The sequence below is a fragment of the Anopheles coustani genome, chromosome 3 (genome assembly GCF_943734705.1).
Source record: "Anopheles coustani chromosome 3, idAnoCousDA_361_x.2, whole genome shotgun sequence".
NCBI classification, from domain to species: Eukaryota; Metazoa; Arthropoda; class Insecta; order Diptera; family Culicidae; genus Anopheles; species Anopheles coustani.
In genome coordinates, this window is record NC_071288.1 from 84,494,225 (window position 1) to 84,507,606 (window position 13,382).

The following is a 13,382-nucleotide window of genomic DNA, read 5'->3' on the forward strand; positions in this document are numbered from 1 at the left end:
CGGGCGACCGGTTTCTCTACCGCCGCTATCAGCAACCCATCAGGTCAAGGACACGAGCCATGATGGCCATTGAAGAAGCATAAAAGGCACACTCCAAAACGAAAAACCAAATCCATTAGACGTTGGTTGAAGCGTGTTTGCAAAGACCGCACGTGGACAACCGGAATACTTTGGCTGCGATTTAAATTTTCTCCATACGAAACCAAGAATAGGCAGAGTTGGTTCATCGCTGGTTGGAGCCAAAACTGCTCTTACACACGTCCACATAGCAAAGTACATAATTAACGCCTTTTATGAATTCGATCCATTCGTTCATCAGGGTGTAACATGCTTTCAACCCTTGTTTTATGTGAAAGATTAATGAATGTCCGATAAGCTTGCGAATCGTGTTTTTTTTCAGCAATCTCATATTGCTTAAACTTTTCGCATGACATTCAATAAAATAATAATAAAAAGTGAAATAAAAATGTTAAAACACTTATGCAAGTAATAAGATTTTATTGTAAACAAACGTTTAATTTTTTTTATTGTAAACAAATATAAATACTAAGGGGAAAAGAAATTAAGAAGACAGATGCAATAAAGAAAAATCCAAACTGTATTATACATTCAAAAGTACAAAAAAATACAGTGAATTAAAAAAAGAGTAAATTGAACAATTAAAAAGAAAAAAATTAGTACATGAAATTAAGAAAAAGGAAAAGGTATTTTATATTCATAATGACAAAAACAAAAGAAACTGCAAATGTTAAACAATCAAAGCATTTAATTATTGTAATAACATTTTATACGAATCTATACGACAGTATAATGTCAACTTTGATGCTCATCTATTGTTATTATGTATATTTGGACAGCCACGTATGTATGTAGTATTGTACATTCATTGAAGTTTAAAAAAATCTTGTTCCAATTTAAATCCACGTTCCTGTCCCGTTGAGCGTTTAATGATAGCCAAGTGACCGAACGATGCCCATAAGTACGTTGGTGCGGTTAGGTTTGCACCGGTTTTCCGATTTCGGTTTGCCATCCGGTTCCTAATCGGTGCAAAACCATGGCGAGACGCGCACATGTTGGCATCCCGGCACGTCCAAGAAAGAGATCGCCATTTCTGGTACAGAACCGCGGGGAGGTCATTGACAACCGCATGCCGAACAACGAGGGAAGCGAAAAGAGGGAAACGAAAATAAAAAAGAAACCTTCGAAGACGAATGCCAGAAGAAGTTACTTCAGACTTTTTCTTAAACATCTTTCTTACTATTACTACGTTTCTTTATTCTATTCCGTGTTTCGCATTGCGCCATTTCGCCACGTTAACGCTATTCGGCCGACGTCTGTCATAAAATAAAAACGGAAATACGAACCCCGGCAGCCAACGCCTCGAACGGCTGGCTGAGCATCGAATGTATCTTCCGATGTTCCGGCAGATTCGCCAGGGCGTCCAAGCTTCATCAGCGAAGCGAACGGTCCGAAGACTAAATGTGAAAGATTTACTCCGGTCAGACCGTCGGCGATGGAATACACCGGGACCGGAGCCAAATGGTAACCGTGGAGTGAAACGTCTTTTCCGTGGTGATTCCGGTGCCCGAGTTGACGAATGCCTGGCAATAATTCACTTGTGACACACGATCGGCTAATCTGCATCTGGCATAACGAGTTGTAATCTCATCAGCGATGCCAATGGATCAACTGCCCATGACGGGAAAAGGTTGTCATTAAATAACTACGGACGTAAGCTAACTACATATACATTTAACCTTTTGCTTGCAGTTAACAAAAAATAAGCTCCCTGATACCATTAAGCAGCGGCAAAAATATATACAGTTTCAAGAACAACAGAATTTTAAAAAAGCTGTAAAATTTAGTCAACCAACTTTTATTGGAAAATTTATAAAATCAAGAACTGATTCAAAAAGAAATGTTTAAATATCTTTTGAATTATTTGGTTAATGTTGATGTTGGTTTTAACTCTTCAGTAAAATATTATTCATTGAAAGTATTTGAAATTTATTTATAATCACATAACGTCTTCTTCTTCTTGGCGTAACGACCTCTTGGTCATGCCTGCCCGTTAAGGGCTTACGAGACTTGTTTCCCTGTTGTTCCCGGTCTCGGTTGGGATTCGAACCCACGCCGTCGAGGTGGTCAGCCCCGGCGTGGGCCGATTTCCTAACCGGCGCTACCGCTCGGCTGTCGCGGACCTATCATATAACGTCTCTATGGTTAATATTCAACAGGCTAATGAACTGACTCTTATAAATGAGTTATTGTTCCTTTTTAACTTATTTTTCTTTAATCCCCTCCTTATTCGGTTGTAAAAATAGAGAGACGTCTCGTCCATTGTCAGTATCATTTTGGTGCTGAACCTGTTAATAAAAACAAGTAACCTTTCTCATCCACCTGTCACAGAAAAATGGAAAAAAAAACAACATAGATCCAACTCTTGTTTGGATATGTTTGAATCGATAATGAGATCCTTTACGCGCTTAGTTATACATCCGGCCGCCTGATTCAGTGATTGCTTGTCACTTACTTTTCTTAAAACAAACAAATCGCCATCCCAACGTCCATCATCCGATCGGATGATGTCTTTATCTTTGCCACATCATTATCATTCAATTAGGCTTCCGATCGGACGGCTCCAAACACTGTTCTCACGCCCAGTTTGACTCGGTGCCCACATTGCGACCGACCGAAAACCGGTCGTGTTCCGTCAACCCGCCAGCTGTCAGAAAGAAAACCGAATCGGTCCAGGGATGTTCCATTCACGGCAGCAGTGTTTGAAAATGAAAGAAAAAGGAAAAACCTCTCTATCAACCAAGCCATCCATTTGCGTTCAAATGTTTTGACAGCATGATACAAGAACAAAAAAAAACCCACCCGATCAAACGTAACCGGTTAGTCCAGGTGCTGGCAGTACGAGGAGGGCAATAAGGCAGCGTGTTTTATGCTCCCGTTGGTTTCGTGTATCGTTGCCATGTTTGTCGTCTCCCGTTTACCACGCGGTTTTCCGGTTGACAACGGAAGATTCTCGACCAACGACAAATGATTTGATCGTTTAGAACACATATCGTCTATGTTGCTGTCAATTGGCTGCCAGCTTTCCGTTCGCCCCGTGCCTTGCCCGTTTCCTTTCCAGGGCGGCTGCAAAAAGGCTCCTGGTGCGGCTGACTGGTTCGGTTCCATTGCTTTGGGACACACCGATAGTGAAGCAATAAAACGCATTCCAATCAATCGATCAATCCGGGATTGATCCGCGTATGCAAATTCACGGTGACATTCGGGCGTATTAGCACTACGGTAGCACGACGAATATATTAACACCGGGACCGCCAACCGCTTTGGACCCGCACGAGGCGTAAACGCTTCGTTCATAAAACTGTCGAAAAGAATAAATAACGCATTAGTTACTGCCAGTTTGTACAAGGACAAAACATGGGCTAGATAAGTTTAAATAACAATGACCAACAAACCAACAATGCAGCCAACCGACCTACGAAACAACGCATTCGATTTACTAGTGCCAGTCCCGGGAGAGCAATGAATAAATTCAAAATTGAAAAATAAAAACCAAAAACATTAAGCCTAAAATGGGAACATCTAAAAGGATACGTTATATCGAACCAAAGAAGTAAAAACAAATACCAATGTATCTTTGTTGTTTTTTTCTGGTGTTACCTACAATTCAACAAAAACAACACAGAAACTCAACCGGGGATGGTGAATCCTGCGTGGAAAATGTCCAAAAGATTCCGGGACCCCGGTTGTTAAAAATTCTATAAATTTTCAAACTGTGCCACTCACTCGCGGGAATTGTGCCAACGGGAGAAAGGAAATTGCGTATACGGCACCATTTGCTTTCCAAAGGTACCGTGCAATAGTTGCCAAAAAACGAAAAAAAGCCAACTATAGCTATGCCTGCGTACACGGAAAGGAAGCTGCAATTCTAATCAATTCATGAACACAATTTTTCATTCAACTCTCGGATGCTGTTACTGTTCCTGTTTTATAGCGTTTGTTTCATTTCCGTTCCGAAAAGGCATAAGTTTTACGTTTCCGAACAAGAAAGACAAAAAACATCAAAGTTCTATGTTCGATGTTTACTTTGGAAACAAAGTGGGTTTAAATTTATGTGAACAAAAATGTCAATTACGAGCGAATACAACTAAGCAACACGTTTTTGTCACTCAAAAGAGAATCATTCAGAAGAGTAGCAAAAACGTATTTTTTGGAATAAAAATGAAATAGAAATAGGTTTCAGTTTAAAACCCGAAACATGTTTTCGAAAGACATAAGCTTTGTAGTATTTTTTTTTGCAATTTCTCCACCCATTGCATTTCAAACGCCAAAATCAAAACGACCGCGACAGGAGGGAAATAAAGCGATAACATAATAGAAAGAAATCTGAGCTTGTTAAATTACCATATAAGATTGCCTCGCACGAAGCTGAGCAATAAAACGTTAAAACGATATTATTGAACGATCTTCTCAGATAATTAATATTTAGCTGTCTTAGAAAAAGAAATCAATTTGACATCGCATCGGGTTTGGTTCCCATTGCTCGTAGAATTGCCATTCAATATGATGGCACGAAGAAGGTGGAAACGTTGGTCGCAAAAAATACTAAGCTAAATTACAACCAAGCGAATAAACATCCAAGAAAATCAATCGGCCAAAAGCACAGCAAGTCTAAAAAACAACCATTCCAGTTAGGAGTAGACACGGCAACCTGTTGCTCATTTCGAGGCTTTTTATGCCGCCCAAAAGCGTCCGTCTATAAAACTATGCCCAATCAAAGAGAACCAGTTTCTTGCAGCTTCTTCTATCGTGCTTCCTTACGTGAAGGAGGGAGAAACCCTAGATATTAAAGCCGATGGATATAATTAAACCACTTGAGACTTCGCCACCTGTGGAGTCGCGTGCTGATCTAAGAATCGGCAGTTTCCCTCTGCACGAGCGTGTTCGTGTTTAGAATGGACACAAAAGGACCCACGCGCGCACAAAAGAGCTACTCACAATTTCATTCAACATGTCCGCCAGCAGGATCAGACGCAGCTTGGACAGCTTCGTCCGGTAGACGTTCCGTTCCGTGCGGAAACCGCCTCGATCCTGAGCCTGTTGACCACTCGAGTGTCGTGCCGGTTCTGCTGCCCTCTCGGTCGTAGCTGTTGCTGCTACCGGCTGAAGCGGAACCAATGGACGACCGGGGATTCTTGCCGAGGCGCCCAACGGTGACCGCGTCCATTGCGATGAGCCCACCGTCGATGGCAGGGGTCCGCCAACGGTGTCCGCATAAATTTGTACTAAAACGCTTAAAATCACAACTAATCGCATTATCGTCGTTGAAATTTGCATCTCATTTGAATATCGGGCGGGCAGGTCCACTTGACTATCGCAGGTTTTTTTTAGTGTTACTTTTAACTTCTTAACCGTTCACTTTTTCTTTTGTTTTCTCTTTTCTCTCAAACAAAAAAGATAAAATCATCCCTTCCTTTTGGCCTGATGCCCCAGTTGCAGCGGGAACGAATTATCACACCATCACATACACACACACATACACTCTTAACACCAAAGAGAACCGCTTCTCAAGCTCCTTTGCGGACTTCCACACGGTTTCTGATAAACTTCAGGGTTCTTCAGGTGCCCGAGATTCTCGCCGCAATCACCGTTATGTTTGATTCCGCGCGTTATACTCCAACGATTTACAGTGCCGCTCGAAATTCGCCACCACACGCACGGACCGGGGTGACAAGTGACGTTTGTTAGTCACTTTTTTCCATTCTTATCGTCCTCATTCCTGTAAACACACACACACACACAAAACACACTCACACAAGGGCACATACGGAAATACAACAAAAACTTCACACTAGAAGAACAGAAGAAAGCTAAAACCATTAACGAAAGCATGCTTGATTGCCTGACCCTACTCTTTTCTCTTCTCGCCGTTCAATCGGGACGTTTTCTTTCAAGAAAAAGAAATCCGACGAAACCAACGGACACGTTTGTCGAACGGAAAGAAGCTCGATCGGCCGAAACAGAAGAAAGAGGCAGCCGCGAAAAAAAATCACGTCACGCATATTAACCGTTATCAAACCGCTGCTGAGATTCCCGCTTTCGGCTTTACTTCTTTTATTTCGGTAAAAAAGTTTCAAAAAACAACAAACACCTCAAAAAATGATGTGATAAACAATTTGAAACTGTCATCGAGATTGATGATGCATACCTGTTTTCAGGCAATGGACACTTTAGCGTTATCAAACCCATTGGAAAAAAGTAAAATTATTAATGATCGAGAGATAACGACACAAATGGACTGCACACCCAACCATTGTTTGAAGAGTGCAAAATTATTTAAAAAATAATGAATTTGAAAGAAAATTCATACATTTTAAAAAGTCACTTATTCGTTGACATGTTTTAAAATAGTTAGTCACATCATTTCTTTCACTATGCACTATTCTTTTTGTTCATTCTTATTCTTTAGTTTCTTAAAAAAATCAAATGACAACTTTCATTTGAATGAGTCTGAAACACTATTACGAACGAACTAGCCATCCGAAATCGTTAATCTTTTCCGAATAATTAACAACAACACACTAGCCGAAAATGTTACAAATTGTTTGTCCTCCTCACTACAAGCCCGTTCCTAGAGGCAACAACCGCGTTGTAGCTGAATGCTCAGACCGTTGTTGGGCTCGTTACCTGCTCCACCGGTGGCTGGTCGCGTTCTGACGTCGGAAACGAATGCTTCTGGCCGGCGAGGGTCCTCCAGACGAGCTTTACGTTCTCTCACAGTTCTACCAGAGCGAACGAATTGAAGATCGTTTTCTGCAGCCACGATCATGATGATGATCATACCGTGGGTCATCCCCTCATACCAAAGCCACGGAAAAGTAGGATGGGGTGTAGGGGACCGCTATCGATCATGGGGATGAACCGTCGGCTCCGTCCTTTCGTTGGTTGTCTTGTGTTTTCTTCCATTCTCTCGCTCTCTGTCTGCCTCACGAAAGGGTAGCATGAACAAAACAAAACACTGGCAAAGCGAAAAAAACACATTGGAGCCACCATTAAGCAACCCAGCGATGTTGTGGGCTTCTCCGAGGGCTCCAACCGAGGACACGTAATCGAACCTGACGTTTCATATCACTTTGTATGGCAACAGATGGAGCCGGGATTGTCGCTGGAGCCAAGTGTGCGTTTGCTGGTGGTTTGTGTATCTTTTCCCTTATTATGACTTGTTTTTTGTTCTTTTTGTTGTTGTTGCATTTCGTTCACGACTCCTGTCCACCGCGGAACGACTTGATGATGGTCAATCGGCGCTGATTATGCTGATGGGCTTATTATGTTGAATGGAGAAGTTCTTACCGAGCAATTGTTATTGTTTACGATGCCATCGATTACGCTGAGGAAGTTGAAAGAGTGGTCGAATCTTTCATGAGAAACGAAACTTACTAACCATGCAACAAGTCAAGTTGGTGTTGGGCTAATTTTTAAACCATTTGTTCCATCCCCGGTGTGAACAACTTCCTTTTACGAGTAACTCGTGTTCCCTCGGTGATCGGTTCTGCTAGTTCGAGCCCTTCGCGTGTGCCATACGTCGCACGGTGCAATGGTCAAGGACACTCGATCGGCACCGAGAGCACACGGAGCGATCGCACGAAGCAGAGCGAGAAAACGCAACGTAGTAGAACGAAAGATTTCAACGATGCGTCAGGCGACGAACCTGCGCGTTGAAAGACGATTGGTTCTCGTTCGTTTAACACTTAAGTTTGATTCGGTTGATTATAATAAGAATTCTCCAGGTAAACAATTGTACTATTACGGAACGAAGTTTTCGAATGTCTAATTTTATAGACAGATTATGGTTTTGAAAAATCAGAGTTATTTTTATTTTATATGATCGAAACATGGACTTTTTAAATCTTATTTTGAAATTCTTTATTTTGCATCAGGGACAATAAAATAGTCGGATCGGATTCTATTTCTGGCTTCGCACCTGGCAAGTCTCTGACTGCCTTGCTTGCCTTTCTTTAAGTTTCCCAGCAGCTCGAAAAGGTGGGGCGGAAATACCTTTCTCTTGAAATGGTTTGTTTCATTTAGCTTTTCAGGCATAAGCTACTTGAAGATACAACATGGCATATACAAGTCACCATCTGCAGCCGTGATCGTCTAGTGGTTAGGACCCTACGTTGTGGCCGTAGTAACCCAGGTTCGAATCCTGGTCACGGCAGTGTTTAATTCAAAAGGATAAAACATCCTTAGTGAATTATAACTGACACTGTCACGGAAGGTGTGTGATGAGCTGATTTTTTATCGAATATTTTTATATTTTTCATTTAAACAATACTATATATTCGAATCGATATTTTTCCATTACTTTTAGTAGTAGTAGTAGTAGTAGTAGTAGTAGTGATAGTAGTAATAAAAACCGTATATTTGTTTGTAATTCATTATGTTACAAAATACATGCATAAAGGGTTTTTAAGCTAGTTAGTTGGAAATGTTATGGTACCTAGGCGGTGTTTTATGATGTTCAGTGGGAAAATTGTTTAATTTAAAACCCACGTGACGAGCAAAAAAAAATTTATTTACTTCAACCTATATCCTAAACTATTACTAACATTTGATCTGATCTTGTTCGTGATCTGGCTTAAATGTATACTTTTGTTTGTGAGAATTATTCAAATCGGTAATGGGTGATTTGTTATGAAGTAAAGAAATTCGTTGGTACGAATATGTTAAAACTATTTTTGTATGAAATAAAATTACTTATAACACTTTGAACATGCTCCAATTTTCTCCTCCATCGACTTTTACGTTGGGCGGGAAAGATACTCACCGTAATGATACAGTGAATATAGACCAAAATAACACATCATCCAGCTTGAAACGGCAGGCCGCAGTTAAAACTGGTGGCCCATTTGCTACGTACCGGCCAGCAGTTGAAATGACAAATCACTTTTCCACCAGTCGCCCTTTAAGGGAGCACTCCAAAGGTCCACCAAATGGAACACTGCTGGCCTCCAGTTGTGTCCGCACAAGAGTCTTCCTGCCAACCCCGGCCCGACGAACGGTAACGAATCTCAACTGACCACCGAGATGGGTCATAAAACTTGGTGGATCATTGCGAAGAACATCTCTGCTCCGTGGAGAACAGTTCTGCTGCTTCACTCGATTAGTTTAGGAGCGTGAGGAGGGGAACCCGAGCCATAAAATAATCATCCGTACAAGATCCCCAAACGAACCGAACGTGAGCCATTCGACCTTCCTGTGCTGAGCCACCAGATCGGTGAAGGTATTTTATTTCCTTCCTCTTTTATTTATTTTTTTTTTTTTTGTTATTTTGTTGTAGCTCCTGGATCAGTTGATTTGGTTTCAACATTAATAAGCTCGCACGATCATCGCCATCATCGTTGGGGCACTCAAGATCAAGATCTTCCCGATGAGGCCAATAACCGCCAACCGTAGCATGCCGAAGCGTGCACCGGTGTTGTCTTCGGTAAAGTTCAGATTGTGGTCAAGGATAAAATTACAATCGTCTCCCAGTCGGCTCAGAATCGGCACCAGCATTGCGAGAGCAAGCGCCACACGGCCACAGCACATAAGCTACCTACAGTTCATGTTATGAGCAACTGCGGAACTTATAAGGCTCATTCCTTTGCATCGCCTTGGACATAATTTCGAAGCAGTTTTCAATAAACGAACGTATATGAACACACTAATTAATCTATGCTCTTGATTGGTTACAACGATTAATTAGAGGGAAGTTAGCTTCACGATAAAAGATAAAGCCATCACAATCTATGCATTCAGTCGTTCGTTAATCTATTATAATTATTATTGTTATCAGAAACGTACTCAATTGAGAAGAAGTGATTTACAGTAAGTAAAAAGACCATAAAAATCGTTTAATCACACACCTTTCGTGACAGTGATGATGTTTAATCTTCCGAAAGGATTTATTATCCCACCCACCACAGGCGGAACAAATATCTTAGTCCCTTTGAAATTGAACATACACTGCCGTGACCAGGATTCCAACCTGGGTTACTACGGCCACAACGTAGGGTCCTAACCACTAGACGACGGCTGCAGATGGTGACTTGTAGGGCTAATGTTAAGCCTCCAAATTGTTCATGTACGGAAACCTTAAAATACTGCAAACCAATCCAAGTGAAAGGTCTACCCGATTGTGAGACTTTAGAAGGAGGGCATAGCTGTAAACTAAGAGAGAGGGAATTCGAACGGCTCAAAGGATCATCAGGTGTGTCGAAGACGGACGGTCTATAATTGAATTTTTGAACAGTGGTCTACAAACTATCTGAATGATGAGTTCCAATAGGTATTTGTATTATTAAAAGAAAAAATATGAGTATTTCTATAAATAAAAAAGAACATTCTGTCGTAGTCTTAAAAAAGCACAACTTGTTTTTTTTAGCTCAGTTGTTATTGCTGCGTTGTATAATAAAAGAGCTATCGCATACGATTATATAAAGAGCGTGATAAAAAAACATCATATTTTGTTTCCGCCCGGGATCGAACCGGGGGCCTTCCGCGTGTTAGGCGGATGTGATAACCACTACACCACGGAAACTCACAAATTAATAAAAAATAGTATCAAAATACAATTATATAATGAATGATCAGTGCAAGGGGTCCGCGACAGCCGAGCGGTAGCGCCGGTTAGAAAATCGGCCCATGAGCGGGTCACCACCTCGACGGCGTGGGTTCGCGAATCCCAACCGAGACCGGACCCTCCCCTGTACGAGAGGACTGACTATCCACGTACAACAGGGAAACAAGTCTCGTAAGCCCTTAACGGGTAGGCATGACCAAGAGGTCGTTACGCCAAGAAGAAGAAGAAGAAGATCAGTGCAACACAATAAACACAAAACCAAAAGTTAGTCCCCGGTAGCAAAGAGTATTTAGCTTTCGTGAAAAATAAAAAAAAAAACAGCTGCTATAAAAAAGCAGCGTTGGACCTGTGGGGTTTTTAGATTGAATTATTTCGGTACAACTTTGTGATTTATTGTTTTATACAAAATTGTATTGTGTGTATGAAAAGAAATTACAGGCAATCAAACTTATTTTACAAAACTTTATATTGGACATTTTTAAAATACACGTAGAATACAAGACTTGTTGCATATAACCCGGCAATAATTGGAAAAATACTACTTAAAAACAATAGGAACTAAAAGCAAGCGCATTGTTTTCTTATTGATCATCATTGATGCATGCGAAAGTTGCAATCTTCAGCATATTTCATAATCTTGTTCAAATTCGTTTGAAGCTTCTTCAAATGCTCCAAAGTGGCGTGGTCGATCGGAGGCAGAGCTTCTGGGTCCACGTCGTCCATGTCCGTGGGCTGCAACGAGAGCACTCCATTCGGTACGGGAATGTTCACATTGGCCATGTTCTTGTGCATAACCGAGTTTACCACCGGACTGCCGGTAAGCGAATAGACACTCTCGCCCGCCCGTGGATGTCGGATGAAAGCCAATGGAGTGTTCGGTTCGACCTTGAGCGTTATTTGGCTCATGCCACGGTCCGTGCTGACCGTGTGCGGACGGGAAACCTTTCCCATCTGGACCATCGGTGTGCGCAGCTTCGGTCGCGACATTCGGTCCGACTGGTTGGCGAATATGCTCCTAGACACGCCGGGTGTTCTTAGATCCGTTTTCTTCGTTTTCAATCCAAACAGCAGCGATGATTGCGGTGCTTTGCTAGGTGTCATTGCATTGCTGGACACGGAATTGCTGCGTCTCCTCGAGCTCGTCTTCATTGCCGATGCCAAGGGGCCCATAGGACGTCCCGGTGGCTTTGCAGAAGCTAGCACATCGATGGAAAGTTTACTGCAATCTTCCGTCTGATAACCGTCGTCCGTTTTCGATGACTTGATCGAGTTCTTCCGCGCATCACTCGATCTAACAGACAGAGGGCTCACATCCCGCCCACCATCCCCTACAAGATGCTTGTCACGTAAGTTGACAAACACATTGCAACCTGACTTGCGAAGGTCTCCCATCGTCATCTTGTGGAATTCTTTCGGAATGCGGCTCATTAGTATCTCTCCATTCCGGTCAATCTTCTCCAAGTCTATGTTTAGTTTTGCATCGATGGAGACTATGAATGATTCAGCTATACAAAGGACAATAAGTTGAGCATGGAGTTTCGCAGTATTTCATATAGTAAACTCACAGATTATTTCGAACTCTCGCATTATGTTGGCATAGCGTTCCTCCTGGTAGCTAGTTCGATTCCGCTTGGACGCTGTATTCCGGGATATTTTCGTACGCACCATAGTTTTGGCTATTAAAAACCTTGTGCTGTAGAGAACAGTGGAATTTTAACGATGTCCTTACAAAATGAAGTCAAAATACAATACCTTTCTGTACAATGGCCTTCCTTGGCACCGTGTTGAACTATCGCACACAATCACTAATTCCTTTCCAAATATGGCCAGCACGAGCCTAACACTTTGTTTTCTAAATCTTTGGAACCGAATGTACAATGAATTAATAGATCATTCGGACGACAAGACATTCACTTGGGTTAACCATTAGAAAATTACACATTAAACGTTAACAACCTGAGGTGTTGAAGGTGTTGTAAAACGTTCCGGCAGCTTTGGCGCTAAGGACTACGCTAGTGTTGGCAGAGTCAGGATTCCGGTAGATTCGAAGAGCCGGACGACGGAATTACCGGATTCGAACCTATTTCACTGATTCCAATAAATAATCTAATCTAAATGTATGGCATCTTTTTTACAGGAAAAGTGAGAGTTTTTTAATTTGATGTGGATTCGGTTTAAGATATTCGATTCACAAACTGGCATTGATTGGTCTCTCGTCTATTAGATGGATTGAGACTCGGATTGGTGGACTCGAGTTCCCTACATTCGATTTCTCATCACTAGGTTTGATCCTCGGTTTGACCGGCTGTCACACTTCACAGAAGGTAAATTACAGCTCGCTTGGATGACACAAGTTTACTAATGTTTAAAATGGCCGTTACATAATAAATAATTTCTCTACGATCATGTTAAATTAAGCCTGCAATTATGTTGATTGGGAAAACAATGGTTTTCATTCATGTTGCTACTTACAATTGTTAGGTAGATATAATAAAACTCGGATAAAAATCCTTTTACTTCAATTTATCTGCAATTTAAAAAAAACAACTAGGTATATCAACACAGCAGAAACTGCCCAACCAAGCCGAAAATCAATGACCTTTTATCACTCGGTAACTTTCAACCTCCTTCTCTTAAAAGTTTTCTTTTCTTCAATGTTTCTTCACACAAGGCATTAACACTTTCTGAAGCAAGGTGACAACATATTTTTTTAATTTCGTTCCATTCCAGTTCAAACTCACTA

At 41.6% G+C, this 13,382-nt stretch overlaps 2 protein-coding genes and 2 non-coding genes across 4 annotated transcripts in view; 1 reads left to right on the top strand and 3 right to left on the bottom strand.

Annotated features, from left to right (window-relative positions):
- The window catches only part of LOC131268137 (uncharacterized), a 37,269-nt gene extending 31,914 nt beyond the window's left edge, over nucleotides 1-5,355 (bottom strand). Inside the window, exon 1 of the mRNA XM_058270796.1 lies at nucleotides 5,017-5,355. Coding sequence (XP_058126779.1) covers nucleotides 5,017-5,355 — 339 coding nt within the window. The remainder of the gene's footprint in view (nucleotides 1-5,016) is intronic.
- Nucleotides 5,356-8,161: 2,806 nt separating this feature from the next.
- On the top strand, nucleotides 8,162-8,233 carry Trnah-gug (transfer RNA histidin (anticodon GUG)). The gene has a single exon. It is a non-coding gene; the product is annotated as a tRNA-His (tRNA).
- A 2,291-nt stretch (nucleotides 8,234-10,524) lies between these two features.
- Trnav-aac (transfer RNA valine (anticodon AAC)) lies at nucleotides 10,525-10,597 on the bottom strand. The gene has a single exon. It is a non-coding gene; the product is annotated as a tRNA-Val (tRNA).
- A 486-nt stretch (nucleotides 10,598-11,083) lies between these two features.
- Nucleotides 11,084-12,632, bottom strand: LOC131272206 (borealin-like). Its single transcript, XM_058273865.1, has 3 exons — nucleotides 12,392-12,632; nucleotides 12,205-12,332; nucleotides 11,084-12,144 (listed from the first exon to the last, which is right to left on the bottom strand). Exons 2-3 carry the CDS (start codon nucleotides 12,305-12,307, stop codon nucleotides 11,231-11,233), a joined length of 1,017 nt encoding a protein of 338 aa, XP_058129848.1. The 5' UTR covers nucleotides 12,308-12,332; nucleotides 12,392-12,632; the 3' UTR covers nucleotides 11,084-11,230.
- Nucleotides 12,633-13,382: the final 750 nt, after the last annotated feature.

What these genes read in the sequence shown, in the direction of transcription:
- LOC131272206 (XM_058273865.1), bottom strand. Translation starts at nt 12,307, where the DNA reads ATGGTGCGTACGAAAATATCCCGGAATACAGCGTCCAAGCGGAATCGA. An exon ending in GCGAGAGTTCGAAATAATCT is followed by an intron (nt 12,145 to 12,204) that starts GTGAGTTTACTA and finishes TCCTTTGTATAG; the next exon opens with CTGAATCATTCATAGTCTCC.